This window comes from Leptodactylus fuscus, chromosome 1 (assembly GCF_031893055.1).
Source record: "Leptodactylus fuscus isolate aLepFus1 chromosome 1, aLepFus1.hap2, whole genome shotgun sequence".
Classification (NCBI taxonomy): Eukaryota; Metazoa; Chordata; class Amphibia; order Anura; family Leptodactylidae; genus Leptodactylus; species Leptodactylus fuscus.
This window is the reverse complement of record NC_134265.1, coordinates 343,718,204-343,736,943: the sequence shown is the minus strand read 5'-3', so window position 1 is coordinate 343,736,943 and position 18,740 is coordinate 343,718,204. Positions and strand designations below refer to the sequence as shown.

General features: G+C 43.2%; 1 protein-coding gene across 1 annotated transcript in view; it reads right to left on the bottom strand.

Annotated features, from left to right (window-relative positions):
* The window catches only part of LOC142183254 (uncharacterized), a 43,033-nt gene that overhangs the window by 6,100 nt on the left and 18,193 nt on the right, over window positions 1–18,740 (bottom strand). The window contains exons 10-13 of the mRNA XM_075258316.1: window positions 11,070–11,192; window positions 7,551–7,652; window positions 4,405–4,532; window positions 596–734 (exon numbers count right to left, since the gene is read on the bottom strand). Of these exons, the coding sequence (XP_075114417.1) occupies window positions 596–734; window positions 4,405–4,532; window positions 7,551–7,652; window positions 11,070–11,192 (492 nt within the window). The remainder of the gene's footprint in view (window positions 1–595; window positions 735–4,404; window positions 4,533–7,550; window positions 7,653–11,069; window positions 11,193–18,740) is intronic.

The window sequence follows — 18,740 nt, the reverse complement described above, 5'->3', positions numbered from 1 at the left end:
AGAGTGCGGGTGCGTGGACTAACATGTTTGTAGACTCTGTAATGAGGTAAGGGTAAATTTGATAAATGTTTTTAAGTTAGAGGTGGCAGGAGGTGATAAGGACTTGGGTGCGTTTTTGAAGGACAGGGCAGGTAGAGGGCAAGTAAGATGAAGGAAAGATATCTTCTCCATATCGAGTTTGTGAACGTAAGAGGAGAAGAAGCAGCTGGATAGCAAATAAGTAATATCAGGGCAAGAGCAGCATATTTGAGTATCCTCAGCATCACAATTGTTTTGAAAGCCATGGGAGTGTAGAAGTTGACCCAGGCAGAAGGTAAAGATGGAGAATAATAGGGGTTGCAGGAAATAACCTTGTGGGACAGACGGAGGGCACAGTGAGGGGCTGGTGTGTTAATGTGCAGTTGTTAAGGTAGGAGGAGATCCTGGAGAGCCAAGTCTTTAATGGCAAGGGAGTAAAGAGTTTGTAACAGGAGGGAGTGATCAAAGGTCTATACTATCTGTTTGTGCTGTATGCAGAATCTCCAGTGTATTCTCCAGTGCTGTCCTCTCCCTTCTGCTTGAATTATCTGAAAAAGTGTAAATGAGTAATAATTACCAGTTGTTTTGCAAGATTCACGTCAGTCTGGTTGTATGCTGGTATAAGAATGTGCTTTCTCAAGATAATCTTCTTACTTTCTTTTAAGTATTTTTCAACTGTATTTCCATTGATTGGTTTAATCTGCCGGCCAATATACCTGCATAAAATTGAATATAAATGTCAGTCCACTCCGACAGTGAATTTTTATTATAAATTCAATTGTAGTTCATGTTTATCTAAGTTATTAGCAAAATCATAAAGACTTTTTTTTTTATAACTGTGGTAACTCAAGTTTACAGCTTAATACAAGCTATTTGTAGCCAAAATCTTGTTTAGAATGACAGTTGTCTCCCCAGCAGTTTCCATATCCTCCTCTCTTGGGACAGGGTCACAATGAGACATTTTGTAATGACTGGTTTTTATACGTGTCCACCTTTACCTTAGAGGAGATTTCATTAAAGGTTTACTGAGTAAATATCACAACATATTAGAGAAATTCTCGACAAACTGCAATTTACAACACAACAACTGGATGACAATGGCACATGTACAGGGCTCCAGATGGCGACCGAAATGACAAAGAATTTGCAAATGGCACCAAAACATTTTAGTCTTGCCACCATTTGCGACTTATCAGCATGTATTGATGTTTGTGAATAAAATGGTGAAGCAGGAAGGCTTCACTTTCTTGTTCCATCATTCAGGTAGCATCTAGTAATGTCTGTGACTGAGTACAGGCCTGCTAGATCAAGCCAAAGACAAGAATAGACCTGCAGAAAACTATGTGAGAACGGGACCAGGTAAATATTATGTTTTTATGTATATATTACTACTATGGGAGCAGGGTATGGGGGCACTCGTCCACATTAGGGAGAGTGTTCGCCTACATAGGCAGTACGGAGACTTACAAGTCATTCCTGCTCCGCTAGGGATTATGGGTAAAAAATATGCAATTACTACTATGGGAGCATCATATTTACTATGGGGTGGCCACTGGGGATTGCATTATAAAGGGTGGGGACCACTGTAACTCTGTGTTTAGCAGAAGCGTAACATGGAGATCCTAAACCAGAATGCAGAATCTCTACTGTAGCTCCCAACTATAATGTATTGTATATAGTACTGGTCTCCTCTGTATTGGGAACAGATACCGTATGGGCCCCATTAAGGTTCCTGGGCCCTATGGCAACTTCACCCTGTGCTCCCCTTCAAGTTAGGCACCTAATGGTTAACACTGTTGCCTTGCAGTGCTGGGGTCTTGGGTTCAAATTCAGCTAATATCTGCCTAAATAGTGGGGGCTACTGGAGACAGCATTATAAAGGGTGGGACCACTGGCAAGAGCATTATAAAGAGTGGGGGCAACTGGAGAGAGCATTATATATACTGTGGTGGGAAACTGGGTAAAGCATTATATGTACTGTTGGGAGAACATTATACTGTGTGGGGGGAACTGGGGGTAGCATCATACTGGGTGGGTGGGGGTTGGGGAGAGCAATATACTGTGTGGGGGGAACTGGGGGTAGCAGCATACTGGGTGGGTAGGGGTTGGGGAGAGCATTATACTGTGTGGGGTTTTACGACTAAAAATGTTTCTGGCTCCTAAATCGAGCGTAGGAGACAATTTAGATTGGATCACTCATATAGAATCGATATCTTGTGACAGAATGTTGCCAGATTATGTGATTTGAAATGCTATCTTAGGATAGATATATATGAACATGTGTAACTTTTCTGTAAAGGGTCTATATGCTAACATAGTGCCACTTACTTAGCAGTGCTCTTTCCACCACTATGCTTTTTCATGACAATTGCTGGCCACTGCTCCCCAGTTCTGCTTGACCTCTGTCTTTTTGCACTTATCTAGTCCATAATATGGCAGCCGATGGAGGAATACTGACTGCAGAAGTCAGTGTCTCCTCCATTGTGCTTGTGCTTCTTTCCAGAGCGCAACAGGGTACTACAGAGGAACATATTATCTTCAGCTGCTGCCATGTTATGAGCAGGAGCAATGGCCATCCACAGAAGTCATGGGACTGGCAAAATGCTGGGGGAGCATCAACTGTAATGAAAAGGCACAGTGATGGATGGAGCACTGCCAGGTAAGTGGCACTACATTAACATATAAACCCATTAGAGAAAATATACAGCAAACCAAATGGAGGATCAATGGACCTACAACCTAAATATATCCAAGCAAAGTCAATGTAAATAGTCTGCAAAGATAGTCAAAAATAAAAATTTACATGTATTAAATATGCGTTAAAAAAACAATAATTAGGCTATTACTAGAGATGAGCGAACAGTACAATGTTCGAAGTTTGATATTCGTTTCGAGTAGCCCCTCAATATTCGACTACTCGAATCGAATATCGAACCCTATTATAGTCTATGGGGGAAAAAATGCTCGTTTCAGGGGTAGGCAACATTCGATTAAATTACACTTACCAAGTCCACGAGTGAGGGTCGGGCTGGATCCTCCGAGCAGTCTTCTCCTTGCAGCGTCCCTGCGGCATCTTCCGGCTCTTCATTCACTCTGCCAGGCATCGGGCCTGGGCAGAGCCGACTGCGCATGCCGGCACTACAAGCACTACAAGCGGACATGCGCAGTCGGCTCTGCCCAGGCCCGATGCCTGGCAGAGTGAATGAAGAGCCGGAAGACACCGCGGGGAAGCTGCACGGAGAAGACTTCTAAAGGTAGGAGAAGAACCAGCATTGATTGGCCAACTGTATAGCATTCGGCCAATCAATGCTGGTTCTGCATCGAACTTTTACATTCAAACAGCGAGTGGTACTCGATCGAGTACGAGTATTTCGAATACCGTAGTATTCGATTGAATACCTACTCGATTGAGTACTACTCGCTCATCTCTAGCTATTACCATACACGCATATATATATATATATATATATATATATATATATATATATGTTGTAAACCTGTTCAAGGATATACATAACTCATGTCTTGAAATATCCTCTTGTACTACACAGGCAACTGATGAATTACATAGAAAAAGGAGCGATCTTTCCACCACGCTGAGCGTGCAGCAATTAGGGTAACAGGAACTGATGTTGCCAACTAGCCCTATAGAAACCCTACAAACAATCCAAATATCTCCTGCCCTTGCAAGGGTAGTCCAAAGCTAGCCCCATGGAAAAGCCCTGTTAGTCCCTATATGCCTTTCTTCTTGAGGGCAAATAAGATTCTTCAGGGGACAAAGTGGCTAGCTGTATTCTGAAAAGCTAATGCTACCCAAGCCAAAAACAAAGATACATTATCAAAAGTTGCCTGAAGCTGTCTGCTACTAACTGTTGTGAATCTTGTGGTAACTCATGTGCTGTGCTTTTCTACACCCTTGAAAATGACTAATACTAATCAGAAATGGAAAACGTGGTTTGGAGAAATAGATATGTTAGCACAAGTCATATAGGTGTGATGTTATGCGTTTCACCCGTGTAGCATTCCCATGTGACCAATGGACATGATGTCATTTCCTGAGACGAGAAAGTGAAGCTCATTATCATCATCTTAGATACCTCTTATAATGGCAACATCCAATACCATATGAGCACATTGCTTATACCTAAAGTGGTTGTTAACACAACTTTCACTATGTATGCACTCCCCTATAACTTTGTATAAGCCTCAACATTTAATGGCTCTCGGGGCCTATAGGACTTTTTATATGGTCATGTCTTGATTTATTTGGTTTTGATATGTCTGCTCATAGCTTATTGTATGTAAATACCTGCTGTATATTAGTGACTTCCATTGGGATATACATATTGTTTTGTAGATATACCAATTGTTTCTTGTTACATTTACCATTGCTGAGCCTCGGTGATCACATCTTGAATGGACTGTCTAACAAAAATCTTTGTATCAATGTTTTTGTATCCGCGTATTTCAAGCACAGACTTCAATTCTTGGGCAAACAGTTCAATTACATTTATCTGAAAGAAAATGAGTATGTATTATACAGTACCATAGCAGATGAGGTTAAATAAAGACCCAAGTCCATCAAGTCCAACTTATACACCTACCAAGTTCATCCAGGGGAAGGTAAAAAAGCCCACAAGGCTGACGCCAAGTACCCTATCAGATGACAACATTTCTTCCCAATCCAAATATAGCAAATAAGTCCAACTTTCTATCCCAAAAAATTCTAGCTCTCATAACCTATGATATTCTTACTTTCAAGAAAGGTCCCTATTGAACTTTTACAAGTTATCATTCAATAGCATATCAGGTGTCAGTGAGAACAATAGTCTCACCCCTCTTACTGCAAAGAAGCCTGTCTAGGACTATGGGATTATCTTTAGATGTAAAGGAAGAAAGATCTCTCTACTGTCCATTCATATATATGTACACAACAATTAGGTTACCCCTAAGCGAAGTTATTGATAGATTTATAATTTACTTAAATGGGTTGTATAGGAATTGGAGCAACCGTTGTGGAGGCCAGGGGAGGTGCAAGAAAGCAGTGACATATGTGAATGACGTCACTGGTCCCTGAATATCAAACCCTATTATAGCCTATTGGGGGAAAATGCTCGTTTCAGGGGTAGGCAACGTTCGATCAAATTATACTTACCAAGTCCACAAGTGAGGGTCGGGCTGGATCCTCCGAGCAGTCTTCTCCTTGCAGCGTCCCCACGGCGTCTTCCGGCTCTGAATTCACTCTGCCAGGCATCAAGGCCTGGGCAGAGTCAACTGCGCATGCCCGCACTACAAGCGGACATGCGCAGTCGGCTCTGCCCAGGCCCGATGCCTGGCAGAGTTAATGAAGAGCCAGAAGACGCCGCGGGGGCGCTGTAAGGAGAAGACGTCTAAAGGTAGGAGAAGAACCAGCATTGTTTGGCCGACTGCAGCGCCGCACCTCCCATGAGGCGACCTGAAGCGACCGCTTCAGGCGGCGCTATGCCAGGGCCCCGGGGAGGGCGGCATTTTTGCTGACCTAAGCCAGTCCAAGACAAGCTGTCCTGGACTGGCTTAGGGTCACTGTCACTGAGCGGTGGATTGGGGAGGCCGCTGGAGCAGCGCTGCTCCAGCGGCCGCCCCTCACGCTCAGGCAGAGAGCAGGTCCTCTCCGTGGCTGCTCTCTGCCTGCTAAAGACGCTTGCTCCGCTTGGCCCCGCCCCCTCCGTGCGGCCCACCCCACCCCCTTCCGCTCGGCCCCACCTCCTCCGCTCTGCCCCCTCCTGCGGGGGGGGGGCAGCTTTCTGACGTCCGCCCCAGAAACCAATGGTTCACCCCTGGCCGACTGTATAGCATTCGGCCAATCAATGCTGGTTCTGCATCAAATACTGTATAGTCAACATACAATGGTCTTCTCTGGACCATTATACTTTGTAACCATACACAACATACAATGCTTGGCTGGAGTTTCTACTAAATTTAGCATGGACATTTCAATGATAAAACCCCTGTGTTAGTGAGGTGCAAATTCACCACCAAATTCTATCCAGATCTGCCACCCACTACTTTGAATGGATCCCTTTAAAAAGAAAAAAAAAATCTTAATTCATATGTCATGTATTGGACCAGTGGAAGGAGCCTTTTTTTCTTTGTTTGTTTTTTGCTGTTGCCATCCAAAAGCAATAACTTTTTGCACCACTTTTGCTGATATAGATGCTTAAGGGTTTATTTTTAGCAGGATGTGTTGTATTGTTTGTGTATATGGGGGCTATTGTAAATGGAGTTCACTGTCTGGTATAAATAATATTTCAACTTTCTTTTATTAGTAATTGAGAGTATGACAATGTCCAATCTTTTTTTTACAAACACATCCCTTTACGCACACACACATACACACTGTCATAAACATGAATATATATATATATATATATATATATATATATATATATATATATATATATATTCAGCCACACACAAACCCTGTGTCTCATGTACTGCATCTACACATGTACTATACAGTTACATGCACATGCACAGACCTGAAACGCGTAGCTCCTACATGACATAATCAAATCCACTAGTTAAGCTGTAACTTTTTTACTAGTATGGAATAAAAACTATATTTTATATTCACTCTTGAATGCATGCAGATGCTTTCTGTCGGCCGCAAAATAGCGCAGCGCATAAGATCCCCGCACCCATTGAAATCAATGGGAGCGTGTACGGCCCGCAAAAGTTCCCGCGGTGTAGACGTGCCACATCATGCGGCACGTTGCACCATGTGAACCCGGCCTTATAGCAAAGCACTTTGCACTTGCGTTTAGTATTCCATTCGGGGGGGTCCCCATGCGGACTCCCCTGGACGGAATCTAAATGCTGATGTGAACGAGGCATAAGTGTTCCCTTTATTTTTTTTGGGCAGCGTATGTATCACACACACATACACACTTGAGATTTCTCTCATGGAGTGGAGACAGCAGGAATAGCTGTTCTAGACAACAGTGATATGACGATATGGGAGCTGTAGGTTCTTCAAATCTTTCTTCTCTCCATCTAGATTTCCATCTGGTGGTGAAAAGCGAACATGGACGATGTGATGTTCACTTTTAATAGCTGATAGTAGAGAACCATTATTAGGGAAGACAGTAGCGAAGATGAGCCTGGCAGAGTGAGGGCATGGGGATGAAGTTTTAACACTATATGCTATCCTGCTCTTCCAAGGTGTATGCTCTTGAGATGAGTGCAAGATAAATAAAGTCAATATATTTGCAATGTTTCAGCAATGATACCGGACGTGTCTTTAATTCTACTGCACCATTGGGAAAATGACATAACAACATGCCTATTCAAATCAATGGCTGACTACAGTATGTAACTCATAGATGTGCCACCGGTGCTTATTGTAGATGTGTCAACTATAGTTACTAGATAAATGTGCTGAACAGAAGTTTCCTTACAAGTAACTTAGATTTCACTTATCTAAGAAATAGAATATATTATTTACAGATATCTAAGGTGTAAACAGACAAATAACCAAAAGGGTTAATACTCACTTTAAATAATTTTAGCAGTTCAGCTATTTTCACCTTAAGAAATGCAAAGATTTCAGATCTTAACTTTTCTGTGTCGTTTAAAATAATCTTGGATAATTTCATCTGAAATAAAATTGAAAATATATCCGAAAAATAAGACTAGCAATTCACATAATAGTTAATTTTAACAAATCTGACAGACTTCAGTAGCCATTCATTCAGCATAGGCTACAAGCAGGCAATGGGAAAACTGGATGCAGTAATACATTCTACAAGCCATATAGTCATAAGAAAAGCAAAGTACACACTATGAATTCTATGGTTGTTATGTATAAGGAAATATTGCAAATAAAAGGTCCTTATAAGGTCATAAAAATAGGAAAATACATATGTGAAAAACTAAGTCCACTCCATGAATCAATAGCTAGTAGAAGCAGCTGTAGCAGCAATAACTAAGTATTGATTTTCTATATGACTTTACTATTCTGTATGTATTTTTGCCAATTCGTCTTTACAACATTGCTTCCGTTCATCGAGGCTTGTGGGCATTGTGTGCACAGCTGTCTAATGGCCCACCAGAGTATTTCAATTGGGTTGAGGTATGTACTTCGACTGGCCATTGCAGCACCTACAATGTGTTCTTTATTAGCCGTTCCGTTAAAGTGCTGCTGTGTTTGGGCTCATTGCCATGGTGCAGTTTTGGCCAAGCTTGAGCTGTTGAATCGATGGACTCAGATTTGATTCAAAAATTATTTTTTTTTATTAATGTAGATTGTGAGCCCACATAGAGCTCACAATGTACATTTTTCCCTATCAGTATGTCTTTTTTGGAATATGGGATGGAAATCCATGCAAACACGGGAGGAACATACAAACTCCTTGCAGATGGTTTTTTGCCCTTGGCAGGATTTGAACCAAGGACCCCAGCGCTGCAAGGCCACCGTGTGGCCCCTTGATTCAAAAATACTTTGTTATGGTTGGCTCAATGACTGCAATCACTGTGCTTGACAGTGGGTAGGAGATGTTTGTGCTGATAGGCTGGTGCTGTGCAATATTTGCAAACTTAACGGGGTTTTCCAGGCAAAATAAATAAAAAAAAAAATATATATATATATATATATATATATATATATATATTAAAAAAGGTCTGTTACTGCTATTAATGGGTTAAAAGTGCACCCATACACTTTTAGCAGTGTTTTGATTGATTTCTAGGTGTCCGTTGGAGCTCCTGATATCTTCTGCATTTGTTTACATGTTGTTAGCTTCCTAATATGTAACTTTCTGTGTACCTTCCAAGTTACCTTCCTGTCTCTCCTCCCCCCTCCTCTCTCAATGCGTTACACCCCCCTCCCTTCTCACTAGCTAAATTACGCTAAGCTATCCAACTGACTACTAGGCCCCACCTCTCCCTTCCTATCTCCCTAGCTAAGCTATGATAAGCTATCCTGCCCACTGCTAGCCCTTCTCAAGTAACTAAGCCCACCCCACCCCCATCCCCACCGTTGCATCATACTTGCCTAGCTTCCAATCTATGACACAACTCCTCCTTTCCACTTCACTGTGCACAGGCTAGAGACGCTGCATACAGACAAGAAGGACCTGTGAGGCCTGTGCAGTAGAGGTGGAGTGCCATTTCTACTGTGCATGCCTTGCAGTCACCTCCAGACAGCACAGGTGCTTCAAGAAAGGAGGAGAGGAAGAGCCATCCCGGACACAGGAAGACATGTAAGTATTGATGCGATTGGGGGTGAGAGTACTGGTGACATTCTGTTTTGGAAGCGGTGAAACGGAACATCACCGGATTATCAGAAACTGTACCTGGAGCGGTCACATGACCTCCTCAAGGATTGAGGTAATTATACAATTTTTTTTAATACAAGTAAATTAGAAGTTAGGCAAGGGAAGGGGGTTTAGTTTAGGGGAAGAATTTAAGTTCATCCCTTTAAGCTGATTTGTTATTTTAGAAAGCAGAGGCTTCTCCTGGAAATCCTTCCAAACAAGACATAATTGTTTGCCTACTTTTCTAATGGAAGAAAATGTCCTGCCTGCATGACTTTGTGTTCTGCCAAAAAAGTATAAAACATGATGGAAGTAAGATTCTGTCCTGTTTTTTTTATACTGTGGTGAATTCAGGCGGATCTCCAACGGCGGGGTGCTTAGTCTGGATCTGTCATTTAAAGTCTGTTGCCCTAATTTTGTTACGGATAAGAGCAACAGACATTAAATAACAGTAGTGTGAACCTGGCCTAAGGCTGTACTTTGTAAACATTTTTATTAATGTAATAACAACACAGCATAATCTGTCATGTGTCTGAGGTCATATTTGCCTAATTTTAAATTATTAATTGAAAATTATTATTATGTCCTGATATGTAAAATGTATCAGCTGAATAATTAATGTGAATTAAACAAGACTGAGCAACATGGACGTCCCTTTGCTTGCTACCCCAGTCATGTTCTTCTAGATATATCAAAAAGTAATGGGGTTACATACATGTGCTTGGATAGCACACAGGACACATCCATGGGATAGTTAATAGAACCAATGGTGGAAACAGGTCTTTATTATAACTTCAATGTATCTGTATTGATGTTGTGGCCTGTCTCTAAAAAATATAAAAAAATATCAACAAAACAATGGAGACTCAAAGCATGTAAAAACTGCTTTTCCATACACAATGACAGACGTAATATTGCTGTAGTAATATTGTACATACACTGACAAACATGATGATGAAAAGCTACTATAGTAGTAATGCAGGGCCGGCCTCAGCGCATGGCATAGTCGGGCAAGTGCCGGGGACCACAGAGCCTCTCCGACGGACGCCGATGAGCTGAATACATAGGCGATTAAAGCAGGAGCTGTGATAGCTCAGCTCCTGCTTTAACACTGCAGCGTGTGTAGGCGCGATGTGATGACGTCACATCGCGCCTACAACTATGTGAATGGCGTGAGAGCAGAGGGAGGAGTGGCGGGGGAGCGATGGAAGGTGAGTGTAAGTGTTTGTTTTTTGTGTTAAACATTATCCCACATTTTATCCCTCTTTCTACTCTTCAAAAGTTGGGAGGTATGGCGTTGGTGACGCCACACTCCTGCGTGACGTCACTCACTTCATCTGCGACGTGCAGTGTCCCGACTCCCCCGCCTCCTCCACAAGGGGGCCCACTGAGGCTCTGTCGCCCAAGGGCCCATAAAAACCTGGAGCCGGCCCTGTAGTAATGTATATACACTAACATGCATGAAGATGAAGTGCAACTACAGTTGTTCTATGTACCTTTGGCTCTTCAATAAACTGCTATTCACCTGTAATATATCTGGACAGTTAAATGAATTCACATGACAATTGTGAGGGTCACTTCAAACAAGCAATGGAAAAAGTGGATAAGCAGCCAATGGGACAACTAGAGGCACAAATACATTCCATAAGCTATGTAGATAGATAGATTGATCGATCGATCGATCGATCGATAGACAGACAGTTAGATAGATAGATAGATAGATAGATAGATAGATAGATAGATAGATAGGAGAGTTACCTGATATGAGGGGTGATTGCCTGAATAGTAGGGATTAAACACACCAATTGAAGTGATGCATTCTTCACTTTTATCCCACATTTGTAGTGCCTCTTTTGACATTTCAGCAACAATATTTGCTACCTGTTAAGGTTAATAGAATAATAGAACATGTTTTATATGCACAAATAACATATGGTTGATCCTGAGCGTAATGCACTGATTAAGCTTTTAAAAAGTCCCAAATGAAAAAATAACACCAAAACACTTCATGAAATACTCTTTCTACCCCACTGCTGCTATGGTGCACTTGAGATGAGTGAGTAGTATTCGATCAAATACCTCCCCTGCATAGATATTGGTGTACTCAGTCAAATACCACGCGGTAAAAGCAGTAAAAATTCGATTCCCCACTCACCTTCCCTGGAGCTTGTTTTACCCCAATATCTATGCAGGGGAGGTATTTGATTGAATACCACAGTGTCTGAACATTATTGTAAAGGATACCACCTCACCAAAGCCGCTTTGGCTCACCTGGCCATCACCCTTCTTCCTTACTTTCCACTCATGCCTTGTGAGTTTGTCCAGGTGTTATAGAATAATACAAAAGGAGCTTTATACATTTTATATATTTATTAACCTGAGTGGGTTGGTAGTAGCCACTTAACATATACAAAAATATATATCAGTGGATGACAAGCGAATACAGTTAAAAGCATAATATAATACATAAAATAAAATGGAAATAAAAGATAGAAAAGGAACAATACCAACAAGAATCTGTAGTTGGTTCGCTGGGACCTCGCTTCAAGGCCTCAGGGAACATGTCAGTCAGTAAGGAGGAGCTCCAATCTGCTCACATGGCATCCAGAAGTACAACTATCTCTGTCTCCTTAGGTGAGACGATATAACTCTCCATAGACTCCTCCCAGAGTGATATCATTAATGATAGAAGTCCCACCCTCCATCCTTGAAAACAAATAACTAAGAACAGTCATACTCCCTTGCCAGATGATCATATTGTCAAGCCAGTGGATAATTCTGCTAGTGGAAAAAAGCTAGTAGAACCCATTGAAATCAATAGGAGGCTTTTTTTATAGTGTGGAAAATTTCACACCAAATTCCTCACCATTTTCCTCCGTGTGAATGGACCCTTTATCTGCATGGGAGGTATTTCTGTACTCCGCATGAATTGCTTGGAGTGTCAAACTGTGGGTTGCATTTTCTTCTTCAGCCCCTTGTGAAAATAAAAACATTGGGGCTAAAATGATGTTTGATTGAAAAAAAGTAATTTTTTATTATCATATGCCAATGTTAGTAAAATCCACGAAACAACTGTGAGATCAATATGCTCACTATACCCCTTGATAAATTCCTTGAAGGGTGTAGTTTTCAATATGGAGTCACTTTTTGGGGTTCGCCATTGTACAAGTACTTTATGGGTTCTGAAAATGCACCATAATAGAAAGTCTCTAATTTGGATTTAAATAGCTCTTGTGAAGGTGGTGCATATTTTTCATGGAGTTGAGGAAACAGAATAATAGATTGGTTGTAGATTATATTTTTGACATGGCGTATTCCACAGACGGACCATGAAGATAGGGAGATGTTACGGATATGGTGTGACAGGGCTTGGATGAGGATCATAAAGTTTATCTTGGGGAGGGAGAAATTTTGAGATACGGTGGAACATCCCACCTTCCAGGTTTCAATGGAGTTCCAAACTGAAGGGTGAGTCAACGCAGATGATGAGATTAGTTTAGAAGGATATAACAGGAGTGCTTTGAAGTTGGAGATATAAGCTACGCAAGCTTCCAGAGGTGGCCAAATTTTGGCATAGGAAACGTTCTACCAGTATTTTACATAGCTGAGGATAAAAGCTAAATGATAGTAATGTAGATTAAGGAGTCCCATTCCTGCGTGGCTGGGAAGCTTTGCCATGGTGGTGAAAGAGACGCATGGTCTCATACACTGCCAAATAAATGCATTCATCTGTTTGTGTAGGGATCAGAAGATCTTTTCAGGAATAGGGATCGTTAAGGATCGTTAAGGAAAGACAAAATGCATGGAAGGATGAGCATTTTATAAATAACTATCCTGCCCATCCAGGAATGTTCAAACTTGGCCAATCTAGTTAATTCAGTTTGGATAGAGGAGATTAAAAGGGGGGGAAGTTGGCCGAAACTAAAGATTTCACTGAAGGCGTTAGTTTGATGCCTAGATAACGAATGGAGTTATTGTTCCATTAGAAGGGAAATTGACTGTTTGATAGATGTCGGGTTCGAGGAGAAATGTGTATATCTAGTATCTAGGATTTGGATTCATTTATTTTATAGGAAGAAATTTGGCCAAAGCAGTTCAGTACATCCACCAAGAAGGCGGGTCAGCATGAGAATCCTATCGTCTGCAAAGAGATTCAATTTATGGGAGTGGTGGCCATCGTGAAGACCATATATTCCCGGGTTTGATCTAACACTTTTGGCCATAGGTTCCATAACTATAGAAAAAATTAGAGGGGAAAGTAGGCATCCCTGGCGAGTACCATTTGTTATTGTAAATGGTTCTGAAGGAAAGCCATTAACTAAGACAGAAGCTGAGGGGACCAGGTATAGGGCAGAAATCGCTGAAAGGATAAGTCCAGAAAAGCCAAATCTCCGGAGAGTTTCAAAGGCATAACCTCAATGTACCCTATCGAACGCCTTCTCCGCATCCAGAGATAAGAGCAGTGAAGGCGTTCGACGGGACTCTGCAAGAGCGATTAGGTCAATCAATCGTCTTGACTGGAAGAAGAAAGCATGGTAGCTGGAGGAGTAGTGCCCATAGTAATTGACAGTTGAGTTATATCAGCTGGAGGATGAAGTAAGTCTGTAAGTTATTGGGTGGACCTCTCTTTTCCCTGCGGGCTATAGTCTTGAAGGTTATAGGATGTGAGCAACAAGAGGAGCTGGAGCTGAAGTCAAGGATTGCAGGGTGCCGCTTATGGCAGGATGGATGTGTGTTCAGGTTGATAGCATCAAGAAATCTAGCCGGGCATTGCCTGGCTCAGGAAACTGTGCTGTATGTTGTAAGTAGAGCCAAGTGAGGCACAGCTTCTCGTCAACAAGTATATATAATGCAATCACCTCTCAGATGGATAAAGCCAGGCACAGCAAGTACCTGGGAGGTTGTCGCTTCCAGAGTGACCACCGGAGAGCCTCATAGGGGTAAAAGATAGCAGATTAATGGCAGTAGTTCCTTTGATAGCAAGAGAAGGTCAAAGGGAGGGTGGGGAAACCCCCCTGATGGTAGTGTAGGAGCTCAGCATTCTCCTCCCCTAGACCATTGCCAGGAGGTGCACCAGAGGCACAGAGGGCACAAGAGGTTAGGGTTGGTATAGGAGGTGATGTTCTGCTGCTGGGGGATGATAACCAAGGGGGGCAGAGGGTAAGGCCCACAGAGCAAAGTCACTGATTTGACGAGAGATTAGCAGCCAGCTAAGATTACGGGCTGTGAGTTGAGATTTATTCACCCAAGATGGTGGACTCTAGCCCAGGGGCACAGAAGATCTCAGTCTCAATCTATATCTCCTCATTCACCACCTCCTGTCTCCCAGAGCCCGCAGCTGGTAAAGCGTTACCCACCTCAGTCCTTCCTTCCTCCAGAATGGCTCCAATTTCTTACCCATCCTCTAGTGGATGAAGTTACAGAAGCCTGCCTTAGGGAAATTTGTACGGAAATTCGTGCTGAGATCTCTGCACTGTGGCAGATATTCATCACATTGCAATTCGAGTAGATACGTTGGAGGATGACCATGATCAAACCAGGGCCTATGTTACCAGCTTATAGGACTCGGTTTTGTCTCAGCATCATTTGTCTCTGGATCTTCAGCGCCATGTGGAGGATTTGAATAACGAGGCAGACGGAACAATATTAGGGTTAGGGGGCTCCCTGAGGCTACCCAAGATGCAGATCTTCATGTCAGTCTGGAGGCCATCTTCAATTCTATTCTTCAAGAGCCTCCTACTCATAAAATCAAATTGGACCGTGTGCACAGAGTGTTGCGCCCTGCAGGCTCTGGGCCCTCTCCATGGGATGTTATCTGTTGCATGCATAACTTTGCTCTCAAGGAGACTATTTTATCTAAGGCCAGATCAATAAGGGAAATTGACTTTGATGGGGCGAAGATCCAGCTCTACCAAGGTCTTTCCTGGATCACTCTGCAGAAACAACGTCATCTCTGCCCACTTCTTCAACTTCTATGTGAGCGTCAGATCCCTTACAGATAGGGTTTCCCCTTTGCTTTGACCACTTGATCTAATGGTTGATCTGCTACCCTGCGCTCCTTCTCGGATTTACAATCCTTCTGCTCCATGATGGATATTGCTGCTCCTCCTCCGCATCTCTCTGATTGGGAATTGTCTACCCCTCCTCTACCGCCTGTGTGGTCCCAGCAGAAGGCAAAGAAACGTCCGTCGCCCTCCATTGGTGAAACCTCGGGATGCCACAGAGCGGTTCCTCCACCCCAACGTTACTGAATTCCCTGTCTTCTAATTGACTTATTTCCTCAGGTTTCGTTTTGGAAGCCCCCCCCCCCCCCCCCAGTCTTTCCTATGAGTGGTTTATCTTCCTTATGATTTCTGTTGCAGTAAGTTACTGGTCTGTCTACTAATGATCTCAGCCCTCCTTTCTATGGTTGGGGCTTTATCCAGTTGTGGGTCCTGGTTTTGGACTCTTTTGGTTGTTATGTTAATGTAGGTTTCAGTCTTTGCATTTTGCGCCCAGGCAGGAGAGTTAGTCCTGTCCATGATACATTTTTCGTTTTTCATTATGGTTTTGCTCACTGGTTGTATGTATTTTGCCCTCCCTCCCCCTCCCTTCCCCTCCCTTCCCCTCAGGTCCAAAGTCCATCAACTTCTGTGGATGTCTACCAGGATTTCTTGTCCACCTTTGCTCCTTCCGGATTGGGTGAGATCTGCATTTGTTTGTCCCCTTGCTCATTTGCTGGTTTATTTAATCTTGCTTCCCCATGTGGGTACTCAGGTCACCCAACACCTTCTTCTGTATAGCCGTCAATGCTACTATGAAAGGGGTAATAAGGCTCACACCATTCTTGCCAATACACTGCGGGACCACCAAGCTTCATCCACCCCTCATGCTATCCAGGACCCTCATGGAGTAGCTTCATTATCACCCTGATTCCATAGCGTACCTGTTTAAATATTATTACACTAAACTATATAACCTCCCTTCCCGCTCGGGTGTTGACCTGTCGTCGCGGGCTGCTGCTTTGCGCTCATAGTTGGTGGATTGCCCCCTCCCTAAACTCCCTTCCTCAGCAGTAGCCTCTTTGAATGCTCCTATCAAGGTGGATGAGATTAGCACTACCCTCAAGGTACATTACCTAATGGTAAGACCCCTGGCCCGGACGGATTAACATATCTTTACTATAAAGCATTTCAAGATGACCTGCTCCCTCATATGTATTGCCTCTTTAACACTAGCAGAACAAGGACCAACCCGAAGACCAGGTAAAAGACACAGCGCTCACCCAAGCAATTGAAGGCAGTCTTCTTTATTGTAATTTGTAGGCACAACGTGTTTCGGACAGAAGCATGTCCTTTTTCAAGTGCACAATCACCTTGCCTGTGTTTCAGCGCCTGAGCCAGTGATGTCAATGATCAGCCCCATTGACTAGTCATCTTTAACACTCTGATGCAGCAGAGCTGAGTGTGCAGCAGGGTTCAGTGCACACTCAGCTCTGCTTCATCTCCGGTGTAGCAATGCTGAGCGCACGGCCAGCACTGCTACATCTCGGCATAGGAATGCATTGACCAGCGCTGATTGGCCAAATGCCATACAGAGTACAGCATTCGGCCAATCAACGCTGGTTCTGCCGGAGGAGGTGGAGTCTAAGATCGGTACACAGCAGTCTCCATTCTGGTCCGATCTTAGACTCCGCCTCCTCACAGACGAGCCTCCGGCAGAACCAGCGTTGATTGGCCGAATGCTGTACACTGTATGGCATTCGGCCAATCAACGCTGGTCAATGCATTCCTATGGGAAAAAGTCAGCTCGCACCTATCGCAAGCTGACAGGGATCCCAATCAGATAGAGCCCCAAAGAGCTGGGTGAGTAACATTCCCCCCTAAATAAAGGTAATCCCTAGCTAACCCTGCCTGTACATCTATCCCTGTCTCACATTCATATAGTTCACAGTCTCATATGAACCGGATATTAAATCCACTGTTCGTATAAATCGGAGGTCACCTGAATTAGCCAGCCAATTAGTTTTTCTGATTTTTTTTCGATGCTCTCATTGTTGTAGTTCCTGTCCCACCTCCCCTGCGCTGTTATTGGTGCAAAAAAGCACCAGGGAAGGTGGGAGGAGAATCAAATTTTTAGTGAGTTAGCCACCTGGTGTTCAACTTGAATCGAACATCTCCTAATGCACTCCTGTGGTCCCGTACTCCCCCTTCCTCCCATTCCTCTTTTAGGGCCTATTCGCTTCACGCGAGCTATTTGGCTTACTTGCTCTAAATTCTTTCCCTTGGATTCCCAGTGTTCTTCTATGATTTCCATTTTGTATAATCCCCTCCTCCCGGAGGGACTCACATCGGCTATGGCGTGGCCCTGGAGTAAGCTGGGTCTTTTTCACATTGCTGAGACCTGATTGACCCGTTGACCTTGGAGCTCAGGCCTTTTGATTATTTTATGACTGATTTACACTTACCTGCTTCTGAGTGGCTTCATTACCAACAAATTGTTCATTTTGAATTTACCCAGTTTGGCTTCCAGAAGGTGTCCACACCAACTGCTTTTGAAACACTCTGTTGAGTGGGCACCTCCACGGCTGGCCTCATATCTGGCATTTATAAGCTCCTCTCATCCCCTGAGAAATGGAGCCTCCTTTCTCATAAGTATATGAATAGATAGTCTGGGGCGCTGAATAGGCAGATCTCATCGGGTCAATGGCAAATTATTTGGTCTCAGGCAGCCAAATCCTCCACCTGTGTCACGTTTTGCGAGACCCAATATAAATTGCTTACGCATTGGTACCACACTCCTGCCTTGCTTCTTTCTCTTTTATTATTTGCATTTATAATCTATAATCCTAGTCTATAATCCTAGTCCCCATTGTTGGCGTTGCCGGGCGGGGGTGGGTACCTTGTATCATATCTTTTGGGAGTGTCCGGGGATCTGTCCTTTCTGGTTAGAGGTTATGTCCCTCATCAACGCTCGTTTTATCCAAGGGGTTCCCCTGGATCCTCTCACTTATTTGCTCAATCTTCCTCCTACGCACTTAGGCAAGAAGTCCTCTAAATTGTTTCTTTATCTCTGTACTGCCGCTAAGACGCTTATTGCCCTTCATTGGAAGAGAGCCTCACCTCCTTCTTGCCCAGGTCTCATGGCTCAGGTAAGGGATGTAAGTAGTATGGAGAACTTGATGGCCTTGCTTAATCATACCATTGAGGCATTTCAAGCTGTGTGGTCACCCTGGGATGCATATTGCATCTTAAATGGTCTCTGACTCCTTTCCCTTCCTCCCCTCCTTGTACCCCTTACCCATATTTGGTGCTGTGTATATGTGCCCTGATTGTTTGGTTGTGTATGCACTGCTATCTCTTGGTGTATTTTATGCCTGTTATGTTCTATTGTTCTGTATTTTGTGAAATCTTTCAATAAAAATTACAGTTTAAAAAAAAAAGATGGTAG